This window comes from Antedon bifida, chromosome 2, assembly GCF_963402885.1.
Source record: "Antedon bifida chromosome 2, ecAntBifi1.1, whole genome shotgun sequence".
Taxonomy (NCBI): domain Eukaryota; kingdom Metazoa; phylum Echinodermata; class Crinoidea; order Comatulida; family Antedonidae; genus Antedon; species Antedon bifida.
In genome coordinates, this window is record NC_136227.1 from 6,752,496 (window position 1) to 6,770,336 (window position 17,841).

Below are 17,841 nucleotides of genomic sequence, written 5' to 3' on the forward strand. Positions count from 1 at the left end.
GATATAAGCAGCAATGTGTTGCATAAAAAAAGTAAAACAAAAGGAGCAAGCAGCTATCCTAAATGGAACATTTGTAATTTATTTTAATAATTTAATAAAGGGGAGACATAAACAAAAATTACCTGTGTTAATCAGAGTATTCAATTCACATTTATAGTCATCGTTACAATTATAATTTCAGTATATAATGATGGCAAGGATCCTGCATAAAGAAGTTTACAACTGTTTTCGCAGGACCCTTTTACATAACAACAATAAAACACAACATAAATTAAATAAAAGTGAGAAAGGAACGACATTTCCTATATACATTTTTAGTGTTGTTCAGCATAAAGCAATAATAATGTTTGTTTATTTATACATTTATTTTTTCTTTCAAAAATATTCAGTTATTATACCAAAAGTAATTTTAATCAGTTTACGACGGGAGAGTTGATTAGAACGACGCGAGAAGAAGACGAGGGATTTACATTGGATTATGAATAATGCGCAAATCCTTGTTTATTAACAATGGCTTCTACAGAGATCTATATTTCAAATCTAGCAAGCCGTTTGACGTAAACAAGACAGTAATGGTGCAATTTATAATGCACTGCTTTTGTTTGAATATAATAATAAACACATAAGTTATTTAAATTGTGTAGCATTGAGTAAGCAATACGCGCGACTCGACCCAGGCCCAATTATAATACAGTAGTAGGCCCGGACCCATCATTTTGGACACGTACCCTATTCAAAAGCGACATCCATATTAAGAGAAAACTTTCTCATAAAAGCCAACTCAATGAAAGGATAACCACCATTAAGGGAATACTTTATTTCAGTCGTATCTCGAAAGTTCTCCAACAGTACTGTAAAATATCTTTGAATGTCCATGCAGTAAGCTCATTTCATATAATAGCCTGTCCAGACGCAAGCCCCCCCCCCCCCCCCCCCCACCCACCCACCGCCCCACACCCCTAATTTACAATGCAAAAGGAAGTTCCCCCACTCTACTGCATACACGCCAAATACATTTGTCAGTGTCCATTAATTTAGTGTAATGTGACACACAACACGCACACAATATACGCACACACGTACGACGTTTATTTCCGACGCAGCCGACTGCGATTATTCGGTCTTTACGGATGTTATTAGACAAGTTGAATTACTTCATCTTATAACGAGGCAATTTAATTAGCAGACCAATCGTAAAGAGATCATTAGACTTATTTATATGACTATGAGTTTAATTATAGCTTTACGCTCCGCGGAATTTCTGAATGCGAAGGCATTATCATGAACAAGACAAACAAATTAGGAATTGGCTATAAACGGCTCTGTCTATACACTATCAAACTTTATGTGATGTGCCTATATATGGACATGATGATGTCATATCACTACCATATTTAAACATATCACTACCATATTTGAGCACATCATACTTTTTTTTGTCAAACTAGTTTAGGGCCCAATGATGATTAACACCGTCAGTATACAGAACAGTATCATTTTTCCCTGATTTTTAAAACCATAATTATTATACGAATAAGATATTACTGTATTATGTTCATTTAAAGTGTATTTTAATTTATTCAGCCTTTATTTAGTGAGTTTATAATTTAATTTTTATAAATTTAATTATGAACTTAGGCATAAAGAAAGAAGAGCGATGGGATAGAGGTCCACTTCGTATCTACTGACCAGATCCGGCTACCGGATGGAAATCTAACTTTTGTGTTAGCTACTTCATTCTCTGGGTATACTTGAGGAAGTGCATTTCCTAACCTCCTACACGCATAATTTTTTGTTGTAGGCCTGGGTGACGGAACTCCATCGTATTTCTTTAGGTGAATGGAAGAATAAGTACTTGTTGACTACTATTAGTATTTCTCCATGCTTGGCCTATAGGAATTTAGGCTTCACTGTTTTGCCAAAAAAAAAAAATTGTAAATAAATAAAAAATAAATTAAATAATTACAAATAAAAAGTTCATCTACATCTTTTAGAAGATTCAGATACTTTTTAAAAATTAAACAGTAAATGAATTGAAATTATTTTGAAATGTATTCAATCCTTGAAAAGGTAAAAAAAAATATAATTTTGATAATGCCTAGGCATATAATTATGTTGACAATAAAAAATAAAATTGAGAACACTAGTGTTAGGCTATAGGCCTAATAGCCTAACACTTGATTATCATTCATGGTAGTTATTTCAATTTTCCGAAGCTGCTAAGTAGGATTAATGGCAACAGTAGTTTACATTCATGTGCAATACGTGATATTATGTTGCTCAGCTCCAGTTGTTTTTAGAATTTTCATTCTCAGATGGTCACGTAAGCAAGAAATCCACGGGACACATACTATACTGTACACATTTCGCCACGTAGATAACTTAATTGCTCCGTTAGAGGGCGTTTTTGCTCGATTCTAAAAAAACAAGAAGTCTCGGAAAAAACTTTATATTTTCTTACCGACGAAAAATGGCTGGACTAAATAAAAGTTTATTACGGACTCTGATATACATATTTATTATTAACTTATCGGCTTTTCAGCTTACATATTCTGCATCTACAGAAGCTTTAGAAAACTACGGTAAGCAATGATTTTACTGACAATTTCTTTCTTGCAGGAAGTTAGTTTAGCTTAGCGGCGTGTGCTTACTGGCCGTGTGTATTGCTTGGTGTCAACGGGGCACAGTGTGTCTGTCAAGTGCAGTTGCTGCAGTGCAGAGAGCTGGCTAGTGTTTTGTCAACACTTGGCTGATTTGTGTATTGTTATCACTACACTGTATGTATTGTGTAGATTTACTGAATGAATACTGTTGTCTAGCAATTCAGCATTTTAAGAAATATAACTATTAATATTATGATGCAATAATTATTTTTTGTGGAGGTCTTTAAAAATTAAAGTTAATCCAAATTTCAGTCAGTGCATCAGGCAGAGTATTTCAATTGGATATCCTTTTAATTATATATTTTTTGAATTTTAGGTTGCCTTAGATTATTTAAATTAATTAAAAATATATATTAAAGTTTAAAAGCCATCAGATATACAGTATTAACATTGTAAATAATATGATTTTTCATTTTATTTTAAATATGACGTTATAAGTTATGCCTCTTCTATTCTTAAATAAGACTGATCAGTGATAATTGTAGGCTATGCAAAGATGTATGCATTTTGTTTGGCGCCTTCTATATTATTTTTTACATTTATTGCTTATAGTGTTATGGATGATGTTTATTGGATAACAACATTAGACAGGGATTCATCATTAATATTTACGTCATAAATATTTACGTCATATTGCTTGAGCTACCAAAAATCGTACATTTTACCCAACATTTTGTCATTCAAAATATAACTTTTCAATGCAAAAATCAGGGTTCGATTAAGTCCACCATGTCCCGTTTGACCAAGGTCAATTTTTCACAAAAAAAGTTAAAACTTAATGAAATTGAGTTTTTGCTAAAAAAAATGGTTTTATTGGCTCTGTGGGCAGGTTAAACATACAGTAAGGATGACCCATGTAAAAAACCAAGTAATAATATTGAATATGGTAAATATTCTACCTGTGATTCGTTTGTCATTAAGGGTATTCTCTTCTTTATAATGAAGATCATAAAGGTACAACCTTTGATTCGTTTCTATTGTATTATATCTGATTGTTATGTTCATTGTATATTTTACAGTATCTCTATATTTTATGAATGTTTGACTGCAAGCTATTGTAATTTCTTCAAATTGGATTTTTCTTATTATAATGCGTTATTTCCGCCTGTCTAATTGTGTTTTATGTAGGATGTCTATTGTTTGACTTAAGATAATGCTTATCGTAAATTATGCAACTTGCTGATAATGAGTCTGATAGACCTTGTTTAAATGGAAGCTGGTCAACTCGCCCCTGAGTCAACCCGCCCCCGCGTCATTTGGGCCACAATCTAATCGGCCCTGATAAAACTGTATGAAACATAAAGAGTTCTATCACTAACCTAATATTAATAATAGGCCTACTATTAAAAAAATTTCTAATTTTAAGCACATTTATTTTAATTTCTCTCTAAAAATGGTACTACAGTAAAACTTGAATACATTTATAACCAATTTCTTTTCTGACAATTGGCGACATTTTGTTTTAATGGTACTTAAAACATGGTTTCCGCCCGGTTCATAAAAATACTATTATCTGTGATTTTCAGAGTGTTCATTGTCAATATTGTTAATTTGACATTGTAATTATGATGTAATCCCTTATAATAATAATTAAACAGCAGTCTATGTTAATTCAATATAATTTAATCAATACATTTATTTATTCTTCTTTCAATTAGAAATAAATGTGTACTTTTTTAAACATACAGTACCGACCATAACTACCCTGCCAATTTGGATGCGTCCGACGCATCAAGAATTCGTCAAGAATGCATCCTGAATGCGTCCTGAATACGTTTTTCAGACGGACGTACCGTTATGACTGCTAATTTCCCCGATGCAGTTTCGTCAAATAAATAATTTCAGTGTCAAGTACCTATAGCCATGTTTTAAAATTTAAAACATTTGTACTATTGTTAACTACTCATTGTTGAGTGATTCAATGGGCTAAACCCCCTGCTTGTATTCTTGGTGGGAGCAAGTCTTAGGTTACACTCCAAAAACAGCATTAATAGGTCAGTAGCATGGTACACACATGATTTGACCTTGTAATGATTTATTTATATTATACAGTATACTGTAGTAGTGGAGCTGTAGCTTGGTGGTTAACATGCTTGCCTTCCAATCCCAAGGTCCCGGGTTCAATCCTGACCTAGTGCAGGGTTGTAACTCATGACTCTTTCAACTCCACTCCCTAAGCCTCAAATGAGACTTAGTTTATAAGCACGATAAATTATTAAATAGTTTATCTATCCTGTAATTGGCGAGTTACTCGCTGTTGGATAAGTATGAAATAAAAGAAAAGAAAAGAAAAGAAAAGTTATATTTTAAAATTAAAGTAATTTGCACTGATGAAGGGCCAATGTTGCCCAGAAGTTCTGATAATTTTTCTGGTTGTTTTACTTTATTGTTTTGATTTAGCTTTTTGCTTATTTTATTTTGTATATCTCCATTGACATCCGGCCACGGATACCCACACAGCATTGTAATTTTTTCAGTAATTTACCTTTGGATTTATGATACAGTACATAAATCTCTATCTAGCCCAAGTCCCTCTAACCATTCATCATCATATTAATAATAGTTAAAGTAAGTACTTTAATAAGTAAGCTTTAGATTTTCAATATAGAATATAGTTAGTATGGTTTCATTTATCATTATTATTTAAAGTACACATTCTTTTATAGAATAGCATGGTACTACAGTATTCATCATCATTCGTTATTTGGAAAACTATTAATAAATTAAGAATTTTTCATATACAGTAATATTAATACTAATAGCATTGTACTCTACTAATTCATCATCATTATTTGAAATAATTTATTGATAAAATAAGAATTTATATAGAATATTCATCATCATTATTTGAAACCTTTATTGATGAATTTAAGAATATAGAATATTTTAGTACTTGTATGATTCATGAGAGAGTAGAGTATTTTATTTATTTTTGTAAGCATTGTTATTGTTACTTTGGAAGCTTTCTAGGGCCTGTTTCAACTATTTATTTATCCCCAATTCCTTGGCAGCAGAAATATGGCAAACTGACCTATTTAACTTAGGATGTTCTCAAAAAGAAAGGTTAAAAACATACTATCACAACAACCACTGGTTTAATCATGGACCTATAGGTCCATAGTTTAATTTAAACACTTTTTTGTTAGTACAAATTTAGCAGGAAGTGGGTCATCCGCTATTCAGAAGACACCCCTATTACGGGGACACCTTTCTTAGGTTCGAAATGTGTTCCTTTTAATAGAGGATCTACCCTATTTTCATGGTCAGCATAGGCAGGAGAAACAATCCCATGCATTATTTAGATAAACCAGGCTTTTTAAAATAATATAACACTGTTTTTTTTTTACTATCGCATGTTTTTAAAACTGAAGGTTCCTCTTCCAAACTGCATCATTTAAAGCTCTGTTTACACTATCAAACTAGTTTGACAAAAAAGAGTGATGTGCCTATATGGTGGTAGTGATATGCTTAAATATGGTAGTATGGTTATACCTTATACTGTAACCATGGAGTAAAGATGATATAACACACAATACCTTATAATATAGGTATTACTAATGATAGTGTAAACAGAGCTTTAAATGATGCAGTTTGAAAGAGGAACCTTATTAGGGGATTAAACAAATTCACGGTTTTTGTCACTTGGTTGTGTTACGATGATTGAAATTAGCAGAGGCTTTAATAACTACTAGTAGTTGATGAATCGAATATTGTACAGTATGCATTGATAAAGGAAGTTATGTGTAATGATGCAATTTTATGTAGTTTTTTGTAGTTAATAATAATGACAAAATGGGTCTGGCTTGGCTTTGAACATAGGAAGCTGTATGCAATTATTTTATTAACATATTTAATTTTTAATGTACTTTTTTTCTATTTAGTAAATGGGCAGAAAGTTGTCGTCTTCACTGTAGCAACCAATGAAACAGATGGATTTCTGAGATACAGGAAGTCGTGTGAACAACATGGGGTCAAAGTTCAGGTAAGTAATTTTACATGAAAAATATAAACCAAACCAAAGATTGGACATTTCTTTCTCCTGATGTTTCCAAATAATAAAGGAAAGAAAAAAGATATTTAAATGTAATTAACAATGGTTATTACAGTTTATTGGAAAAATAAAAACCATATTATTTGAGATAAAAGAGTAGAGTTGAAAATACATTATTGATGCTTTATGGTTTTGTTTATAATTTCCTTTCATTTCCTTTCATAAAACACCTGTACTCATGTTTGTCTTTTTTTATAATCTCTTTCTTCACAGTTGACCGAATAAAAAAAAAGTAATATATAATCCTATAAGTATAAGTATAATGTTTATTATAATGATGATGGGCTATGCCCGAAACATGTCGTAAAAATAAATCTATATTGAGGCAGTTTTAACCTATTTGATCTTGATTTTTTTCTATATCCTGCCTATGCAGCTCTTTGATTTATAATGTTTATTATATCTGTATATGTAGATTTTAAATGAAAAATCAGGTTTGGTTGTACCAACTTTTAGAATTGGCTGAATTTATTTTATAGTAGATAGACCATTGGGACACCTGTTTAGGGGCACCCCCATTAAGGGGACACTTAACTTCAAGAAAAGTCCGGTTTTCAGAGAGTTCGGTATTGGAAGAGTTGAACCTGTATGTTTTCTACTTTTTTGTACTTAAATAAAGGTGTGCCCTAGATAAGGGTTGTTGTAATGTTGTTGTACTGTTTGTTTATGTTAGGAGGCGTTCTGCACGTATTTGTATTTAATCTGAACTTTGAATCAGTAGTTTGCAACCATGTGCAAAATCAGCAAATATCTGATCTTAAATTTGTGTATGTCCTGGAGATAATTAATTTTAGTTCTAGTAATTTCTTTTATTGAGCCTTCTTAAGCTCTACATAATTAACTATTATATTAATCAATTTCAAAATACTTAGTGGCTAAGTAGCTTGTATTGATCATTCTTAATAGCAAAAATTGTAAACCTAGAGAAACTGTCTGTCTACACTCTCAAACTTTATGTGAAAAAAAATCTAGTTTGATAGTGTCAGACAGAGCTTAAGAGTGTTTTACAAGCGAAAATATTCATTGACAAATTTGTCAGGTACAGTATTGCTACACAAAACCAAAAACAAAAACAAATGAAATGGGCTGATATTTCCATAACAATATGCACAAAGAACAGGTATCTCGAACAAAATGATTTGAGTCTGCCTTTAACAGATAAAACAGAGAAATAGTAGTGTACATAAGTAAAGTACTTTAGGCCAGCAATTTCACTTGTTTATACAGAAAAGGAGCACATTTATTAGGTTGGGGAGGAGGGCTTTGTACAGTAGGTCAGACCCATGGACAGGCAGACAGGCTTTACATGAGCGTGAATGTATTTCAAAAGTATAGAGTTTAAAACCCAAAAATAATGCGATTACAGTTGTCATACAGCTTCTGGTGTATGATGTTGGTCTGTGCTTCCGATTTCAAGTGGTCACCCGAGAACATCTTAATGGTGTCAAGTATTGGAACATATTGTATATGGTGTCTACAAATTATCATTATACACCTTTTCACACACAGTACAGATGAGCCTCCCGATGTGACCACTTACTTTGATTTGATTTTAATGCTATTGTTGAAAAAGATTCACAATACATTACAATATAACATAATTATTAATAACTGAATATGGAAGGCAGATAAAGCGCTGTAATAATAATTAAAACATCATTACAGTACTGTTACAATCAAAAGTAAAACACTACGTCAGTAGAATCTAATTAGAGACACCTTCAGGACCCAACGAATCGGCCGCTTAATAGAGCTGTCCCCTGAATATTTGTTGATCATAAGTGTTGAAACATATATTTTGCTCCTCTTTTGTTTAACAGGAAAGTTTTAAATTTGGGTGTCCAAAAGGATGGGTTCTGCTGTAACTTTACTAACCATCAATTGAGGCATTTACTATTAACTATTATCTTGGTTTTTCTTGTTTTTTTTTTCAGGTTTTAGGAATGCATAAGCAATGGGTAGGAGGAGATTTACAAAGGTTTCCTGGCGGAGGTCAGAAGGTCAATTTATTTATAGAAGCTCAAGAAAAGTATAAAGATGAGCCAGACACTATTGTTCTATTTACTGACAGGTAGGTACATCTATTGATCTGTTTTGTGCCTAGGTTACCTGGATAAACCAATATAGGCCCTTTTCTCCTCTAAGAGGAATCAGAGGTATATTGTTGTTTAGTTGTAATTTATTTCATTTGTTGAGTATGAATATAAAACCTAAAAATTACAATCAATTTTATTGTTATGCAAAGCTTGTATGTATGTGAGCTTATTTCGGATTGGCTCATAAAAAATGAGCTTGCTCATGAGCAGGTTGTTCACATGGATAGACCCAGAGCAAGCTGGATTAACCAAAGCTAGCAGCTGCTAATCACTGGTCACCCATGTTTGTTATGTTGTAACATGTGACAAGCAAGGTATATTGACCTGCATTTCAGTGGTTGTTCCCCTGATGACCTAGCTCTCATACCAACCCTGCCGTAAGCGAAAACTCCTAGATATAAACACGATTTGAACCTACATATTTATAGTATGAAATTATTTTTAAATTACTTTTCTTGCCGTTCAGGTGCTAAGTATAAAAGAGTTTTTAATCATTTACATCAGACACATAGAATGGATTTGGCAAAACAACACTTACTACTGCAGAAAATTAATTGTTAATAGCGTATCTTATAAGTGATTATTCAATGGAACGAGAGTATTTATAAATTATAAGCCTTGGGATTTGGTCTTTTGTCAGATACAATTAGTCTCGGCAGCTTTGCCTCTGCGGCTAGCATTCACGATGCACTGAAGCGATTCTAACTGTAGTGAATTCGTCGTACTTCATTTGATATACGATGTAGATAATTTATCAAATCTTACAAGTTTCAAAGAAATGCAATTTAAAAGAGTATTATCATATGTAATATGATGAAATATAAAAAGACTTGGTAATATACTATTGTGCTGTTTAAAATATTATATACATTTCGGTATAATAAAATAGTCAGTTTAAATCTTCTATGTATGGAATCGTCACAGTTTGGAGGTACTATAGAGTAGAGGGTGATTCACAAATGATTACAAATTTATTTATTGTCCTACTAGATGTCAGATTTGATTTTTAAAGCGCTTAAAGTAAATCACAAATGTTCATACTTTGTATGTGTTTCAATGCTAAAATAAATAGTATAAAGTGCTCTATGTTGTACTGTACACCATATTCATAATGTAGGCATATTGAAGGGGTTGTCCCATCACTTACCCCTTTGTTGCGTATTAAAATAGAGGGCACTTATTTGGTTGTGTTGCACAAATCTGAATCCAGTTGGGGTTTGATACAGACTATGATACAGGAATCCTGTGATATATATGTGACACTGTATTTAGAATTTACCTATGATACTGAACAAATTATAGATACCTTCTGAGAATCGGCTAATATGAAGTGCTGAACATTCTATATTTTGTTTCTTTTCAGTTATGATGTAATATTTTTAGGAGGATTAAAAGAAATAGTTCGCAAATTTAAGGATTTAAATTGCAACCTTGTTTTTGGAGCAGAAAACTATATTTGGCCAGATACATCTCTAAGGGTAAGTTAAGATTTAAGTGTTCAGATGTACAATATCATGGTTTTATATCTTAAGTAAGGCCACATAGTGTTGGACGATCAATGTGTTTTTAGGCTGTTTAATTAGGGAATGTAAATAACTGAACATATTATAAGGATAAATTACTGGATGATATAACTGCCGTTGTTCAGACTTACAGTGTTATGATTTTGTATCTTAAGCAAGGTCACATTAGTGTTGAAAACCAAGTGTAGGATCTTGTGTGTTTAAAAGTGATATGATTTGTAATACTAAAATACTAATAGACGCAGTATACAGGTACACAAACTGACTATCCTATAATTTCAGTTTTTATGATTATGGTTTTCACATTTGAATAATTTTATTACATTCTTGTTTTAATGTATTTGAGTTGTAACATGTTTGTATGCAGGTTACAGCAGAAATTAAATAAAGGAATAAATATATAATCCCATGGGCTTAGGGTCAAATTCAAATCCTGTCAGAATATTATCACAACAAAGAGCATGCAGTAGAGAATTTTCTGTTTTGAATTCAATTATCATTTTCACTTTAAAAATCAAGTTGACTTTATTTTATTGTCAAAAGCACAGTCTGGTTAAAGACCAGATTACAACATTATGCAAAAAAAAAATAATGCCCTGTAAAACGGAAAACCAAATTCCTAAACATGTTTTAAATTTAGCGTTACAGTACTGTCTTAATTTATGAAAATGTCAGGAGAGGCGATTCCCATCTGTTGGAACAAATATTTTGCTTAGATTATAGCTATCCTTACTAAAATGTAATACCGCCCTGAGTTTAAAATCTCACATGAAGTCAATAATCCAACTCTAGGTTCTATTATAATCCCACCGTGGGGTTAATAATCATACCCCAAGTCTACCTTGAGTCAAATTGGCATCCATCTTAATTTTATGAAAAATTGTTTATACAGGGGTGATGCATTGATAAAACCTGACCAGCCTGAATTATATCAATTTTGAGTCAGTGAGGATTGGGCAACATAGCAATATTTTTTGGACTAAACTAGTTAGTTCATGAGCCATTTGTTTGAACATTATTGATTTTTGATAATAATGTTAAGCAAGTACTGTAGAATAAACTAATACATTGAGGCTAATGTTGTATTGAAGTACAGTAGTATCATAAGGGCGTGTGGTGCAGTACGACTACTGATCATAAGATCGTGGGTTCGAATCCAATTCTAGTTGCATTGTTTGTATCCTTAGGCAAGACACTTTAGTTACGTTTTTGCCTGGAGTAATGATATGTATTCTAGAGGGCCCAATACAATGGAAAGCAGTGATATTACTGATCTGGCTTTCCCTCTCTAAAGGTCAGTAAACACTATCAAAGTTTGTGAGACAAAAAAATGTGATGTGCCCATAATGGGTATGTTATCACTACCATATTTGTGCATACCACTACCTTATTTTGCAACATCACACTTTTTTTGTCAAACTAGTTTGATAGTGTAGACAGAGCTTAAAACTTATTATTAACAAAAATAAACTATAAAAAATAACCATACTACCAGTAATACTGATTATTATTTTCTCTCTTTGCAGCATTCATATCCTAAAGTTGAGGGCTACCGGTTTTTAAATTCTGGTCTTTACATCGGCTATGCTGACTACGTTTGGAAAGCGTTAACTCACAAACCTATAGCAAATACGGCAGACGACCAATTATTCTTTACAAGATTATACTTAGATGATGAATTAAGAGTAAGTAACTAGATAAGAAGATAATGAGAGGGTTTCAACCTATTTGTAAAATATGAATAAATAAATGTTTTTAATAATGTATAGCCAGTGCATTCAAATTTGTTTCGTACCTTTGCTATTTATATGCCTAATGCTCTGTCTACACTATCAAACTTTATGTAAATGTGATGTGCCTATATATAGATATGATGATGTCATATCACTACCATATTTGGGCAAACTCACATAAAGTTTTATAGTGTAGACAGAGCTTATGAAAAGTAGGCTACAACAAAAGCAATTACTACTGAAAATTCGGCCGGATTACGGACATATGGAAATGGAGATAAACACTGCAGAAATGTATACAAACTGTCCCAGTGAAACATGATCTAAATTATGGTCAAATATTAACAAACAAAAAACGCTAAAACTATATATATATATATATATATATATATAAATCCAAAGGCAAATTACTGAAAAAAATGACAATGCTGTGGGTATCAGTGGCTGGATCTCAATGGAGATACAAATAAAAAAAGCGAAAAGCTAAATCAAAACGATAAAGTAAACAGCCAGAAAAGTTAGCAGAGCTTTCGGGCAACACTAGCCCTTCATCAGTGCAAGTGAGGGAATATATATATATATACTATATATTTTATGTTTATTTATGTGACAAGCAAGACAAATTTCTAGCCAGAGTGCTTGACGAAATAAAATAATTGAATTGATTTAGCTACTAGCATTTTCACAATTCACCACCTGTTTTCTGTTGAGTCGTAAAGTCATTCTGCTTATTCTAATATGTTTTTGAGGGTGCAAAGAATGATTCAATACTAAAAATAAAAGGTACTTCCTTGCATTTTTTAACATTTTGTCAGGCTTGAGTTTTGATCATATTGTTGTGTTTTTTGCTGGTAAGTATATACTAAACCTAAGAATCTGGTGTCCAAAGCAAAGCAAAATACTTGATTCCTCAAAGTATAAATTTCTTTTCTTTTAGAAATCATGGAAAATGAAATTAGATAACGAGGCTTATGTTCTTCAAAACCTTAATGGAGCAACACGTAAGTATTTGATTGCCACTTACATCAATCATCAACAGTTATTAGACCATGACTGATTCTAGATGGTGTCTGCCGTCCTCTATCAGGACTGATTAGGTGGCGTTTCCCACTTCTTTTATTTGTCTTTTCTGTGAGATACCATTTTGATTTAAAGCTCTGTCTACACTATCGAACTAGTTTGACAAAAAAAGTGTGATGTGATATATGGTAGTGATATGACATCATCGTGTCCATTATTGGCAAACCACATTGTTTTGTAACATAAAGTTTGATAGTGTAGACAGAGCTTTACATGAAAATTTGTTGACTATAGAATTTAATGTACTATTCAAAAGTGTGTACACAAAAACAAATTACTATACTGTATTTATATTGAAAAGGTTGATAGATGCCATTGCGGAGCTTTTGATTTGGGACAACCTACTGTAGCTAATAAGCTAGGTCATGTCAATGTGATTGTGTCATCAGTCATCACCTAATAGACCTAAAAACTATCAAAAACTGGTTGGGGAGGTGGAGGGGAAAGGAAGCACGTCTTAAATGACATGACCTAGTTAGGTCGTAAGTCATCAGTTAACCAATCAAAAGCTCCCAATTCTTTAAGTAATCTATTAAAATCTATTTGTTTACAGAGGATGTGAAAGTCAAGTTTTTGAATGATGCCAGTTTCTTGCACAATATAAAACACAATACGCTACCTTCAATTGTACATGGCAACGGTCCATCAACAGTAAGGGGTTTCTCAATTTATTTTTCAGAAACATATTTTTCAAAGTTGTTTATGTATGGTTGTACACTTTGAATGATTTGCAGTAGTAACATGATAATTTAATTAAAATGTAAAAATTATTTTCTCACAAAAATCACTTTTAAAAAATTAACTAGTGATTAATTAATAATTCTGAGTGTAGAGATTGATTAATTAGTAGTGGAGCTGTAGCTTGGTGGGTTCAATCCTGACCTGGTGCCAGGGTTGTAAGTCACAACTCTTTCAACTCCACTCCCTAATATAAGCCTTAAATGAGACTTAGTTTATAAGCACGATAATTTTTTTAATAGTTTATCAATCCTGTAATTGCTGAGTTTCTCGCTGTTAGATGTGTATGAAAAAAAAAATTAAAAAAAATTATCTGTTTTTTTTTGCAGTTGTCATTAAATTTACTCGCTAACTATCTAAACAACTATTGGACGGAAGAGTCTGGATGCAAAGAGTGTGATGATGGTACCTTCACATTGGACAATGTAGAGGTAACTAAAATACATACTAGAACTGTAAATTTATGATTACTGGACTCTGTGATTAACTTGCCCAGTACTAGACCAGTAATTGACCAATACTAGCCCAGTAGGTTCTTTCCATTGTCAAAAGCATCATTGCCTTCCCATGTCTCTTTTTTAATTTTTGTTAGGATGCGAGGTCCAATAATACATTTTTACAGGGTGATGAGGACCCTTTTCGGGCAAACGCCCTGACCCACCCCACCCCACCCCAACCCAGAAGATTCTCGTTAACAAAAATTGTTAATTTGATACATGCTCAAAAACCATCTTCTTTTCTTCTGAGAGAGCCAAGTTAATTTAATTTATTTAATCTAAATTGTTTGTGCTTTATTTTATCTTTATAAATTATATTTATTTTAATTTAATTTTTATTGTTACATGTTTATGTCTTGTCATGATGTATTTTTAATACTAATGATAATGATAATGATAATTACGTATCTCAATGATACATTTTGAAATAAACTTGCAATGTTATTTAAACGTTTTCTTTTCTTACCAGTATTTGATAAGTGATTTTAACACTTGTAAAATAGACATTTTATTCATTAAAACTGGAAAGAGTACCGTATAAGAAAACATACCTTAAGCCTGTTTTCCTGTCGACGTTATTCGATGCTACCGTCATTGATCGTTAAAAGTTCACTGCCAATCGTTAAGTTAAAATGATAACGATAACGAGTACCTTTTCCTGTAAATCGTTAACATTTCAATGTTTACGTAGAAGATCGCCGATTATTGTTAACGATAACGTCGAATAACGTATACAGGAAAACAGGCTTTACTGTATGGTATTAAGAATAAAATATTGTTGAAATACAAAATAAATAAATGTTAAGCATTGTTTTTCTTTTATTTTGCAGGATGAGGACTTGCCAAAAGTTCTTGTGGCTATATTCATTGAGCAGCCTACGCCATTTCTTAATCAGTTCTTTGAAAACATTCTTAATTTAGATTATCCAAAGTCAAAAATAGACTTGTTTATTCATAATAATGTGAGTATAATATGCCGTTTTCGTATGCCATAGCTGTAGAGACTTTTAAGCTTTGTCTACACAATCAAACTAGTTTGACAAAAAAGTGTGATAGGCCCAAATATGGTGGTAGTGATATGGGCACATCACCTTTTTGCAAATTTGCCTAAAACATTCTTTTCTTCAGTAGAATAGTATATATATATTGAGGGACTAGTGCTGTTCCGCTGTACAACGCCGAGAATGTTAAAGAGTCGCTATCCAATTGGGTTCGAACTATGAAAGCCCCAGTGGTCTAATGGTTAGGACATCTGCGTATCAAGCAGCATGTCCGGGTTTGAATCTCGGGTTTGAGCGACTTTTTCTCATTCTCACATATTTCCTCATCTTATCGTTTTAAATTAATTACTTAAATTTCAGTATATCACCGGGCGGTTTAGAATTAATGTTCTATGCCTAATGTATATATATATATATAGTATTCACCAATCACACTTAAGTTAGATATTTCGCTTAAATATTATGTATTTCACTTAACTCAATAAATATTTTCCTTAAATTGTATTCACTTATATCGGACATTTTTTTATTTTTAAGGATAAGAGTGTTTCCCAAAGTGTAAATGGTGAATACGGCCCCAGGCTTGCATTTTTCCCTTACACAAATTTTAAAGCAATGAATTCTATTAACAATTACTATTTTTCTTATTTCATAACATATTTCTGGTTTGTAGGAGATTCATCACTTCAGACATGTGTTAAATTTTACAAGAGATTATAAGGAAGTCTTTAGGTCAATAGAATACATCGTACCAGCCATTGAGATCACAGAAGGAGAAGCACGACAAAAAGGAATGTAAGTTTATAAACACACTGGGCTGAATTGCGCGCAGGCGTGGACAACACATACCACAACTTTCTCCCCCCTAAGGGTCCCTTTGTATTGAATGCTGCCACCAAACGGCACCCGTTCATCTGTCCACATCGACAGAGTGGACCAGTACACTAGAGTATTACCCCCTATTCTTCTGAAAGATGTACTGGGTTCTTTAAAGTGCATGCGAGCCAGATTGTTTTTTCGACGCCCCTTCCTTAACCGCTCGGCCACTCGACTTGAAATTTATGTACACAATAATGTTCTATTTGAGTTGAACTGAGCATTATAGTATGATTATATAAAGTTTTAAGTTTTTCAAGTTTTTGATTATTAAAGTGTATGTTAATATAAGAAGTGTCCTCATGTCTGACAGATTAGAATTTTGTGTATATGTAAAGAAATCATTAAAAAAGAAATAAATGGATAATAATAACAAAGTAATCATTTTTTTTGTCTGTAGAGAATATTGCAATGTAATTTTGTGTGATTACTACCTGTCTATAGACAGTCCGAGCCAAATTGAAAATTCACACTTAATACGCAGTTTGATAGAGCAGAATCGGTAAGTAGTAATAGAAAAATATTTTTTAGGTTTTTACATTACGACACTTATTATAAATATGATTGCGATAATTATTTTTTTGTTCATAAGTGTAAATATAAAAACATTTTCATATAACCTTTAGTACTGTCATTGCTCCAATGCATATCAAGTATGGAAGGCTTTGGTCCAACTTTTGGGGCGCCCTCAACGACGATAACTACTATGCAAGGTCACAAGATTACGTCTCTATCGTGAGGCGTCAAAGGCTGTAAGTTATTTTTTGTCATTTTTGAGAAATTGAAATTCATATTTCTATAATAAATTATGAATTACATTTTCTAAATGTTATTCACCTATGAGAAATAATATGCAAGTATAAGAGATACAGTTAGACTCTTTGCGCTGATCCATAAGTGGCAAAAATATCTCAAAATGTCAAAATTAATAAAGTTACTGTAATAATTAATAAAAAGACATATTTTTTTGGAAATTTCATAATTTTGATGTTACCATATTGGGCCACCACTTCTGTTGCAATAATGAAAAAAAAATGTAAAAAAAAAAATTGTTTTCATGCATATCATACATTTCACCCAAAGATTACTTTGTACAAAAACTAGAGCTATCCATTAAAAAAAAATCTTAGATCACCACTTATGTAAATACAAAATGCAAAATCATTATTTTGAATAAATTTTGCCTGTGACCTGAATACAGACAGTCGCTTATTTCAGCGGCATTATCATTCAATGCATTTATTTTTTACCATGAGCCAAAATGACTGAATAAAACGTGATTGTTTTTATTTTGTATTCCATCAGGGGCGTGTTTAATGTACCGTACATCTCCAGTGTATATTTAATACATGGACGCATCTTGAGGGAGCCCCACATGCCCTCCTTTCTCGACGGTGACAAAGACGCAGACATGAACTTTTGCTCCGATTTGAGAAGTAGGGTAGGTTATCCATTCTTCCATTGACATTTCTTACATCTTTTAGTAAATTAGTATTACATAGTTATTTAGCCATGTTTGATGGGAAAAATTCATTTTTAAAGGATCTCCACTGTTGAGGTTCTTATCGAGGTTCCCTGGCAAA

At 32.3% G+C, this 17,841-nt stretch overlaps 1 protein-coding gene across 2 annotated transcripts in view; it reads left to right on the forward strand.

Moving 5' to 3' along the window:
* The first annotated feature begins 2,255 nt into the window (after positions 1-2,255).
* The window catches only part of LOC144836053 (procollagen-lysine,2-oxoglutarate 5-dioxygenase 1-like), a 46,888-nt gene continuing 31,302 nt past the window's right edge, over positions 2,256-17,841 (forward strand). For both annotated transcript variants that reach the window (XM_078691230.1, XM_078691229.1), the window contains exons 1-13: positions 2,256-2,582; positions 6,545-6,645; positions 8,649-8,785; positions 10,174-10,288; positions 11,860-12,018; positions 13,004-13,067; positions 13,700-13,797; positions 14,214-14,315; positions 15,212-15,343; positions 16,056-16,177; positions 16,659-16,760; positions 16,885-17,010; positions 17,564-17,699. In XM_078691230.1, the coding sequence (XP_078547356.1) occupies positions 2,471-2,582; positions 6,545-6,645; positions 8,649-8,785; positions 10,174-10,288; positions 11,860-12,018; positions 13,004-13,067; positions 13,700-13,797; positions 14,214-14,315; positions 15,212-15,343; positions 16,056-16,177; positions 16,659-16,760; positions 16,885-17,010; positions 17,564-17,699 (1,506 nt within the window). In that variant the 5' untranslated portion in view covers positions 2,256-2,470. The remainder of the gene's footprint in view (positions 2,583-6,544; positions 6,646-8,648; positions 8,786-10,173; positions 10,289-11,859; positions 12,019-13,003; positions 13,068-13,699; positions 13,798-14,213; positions 14,316-15,211; positions 15,344-16,055; positions 16,178-16,658; positions 16,761-16,884; positions 17,011-17,563; positions 17,700-17,841) is intronic.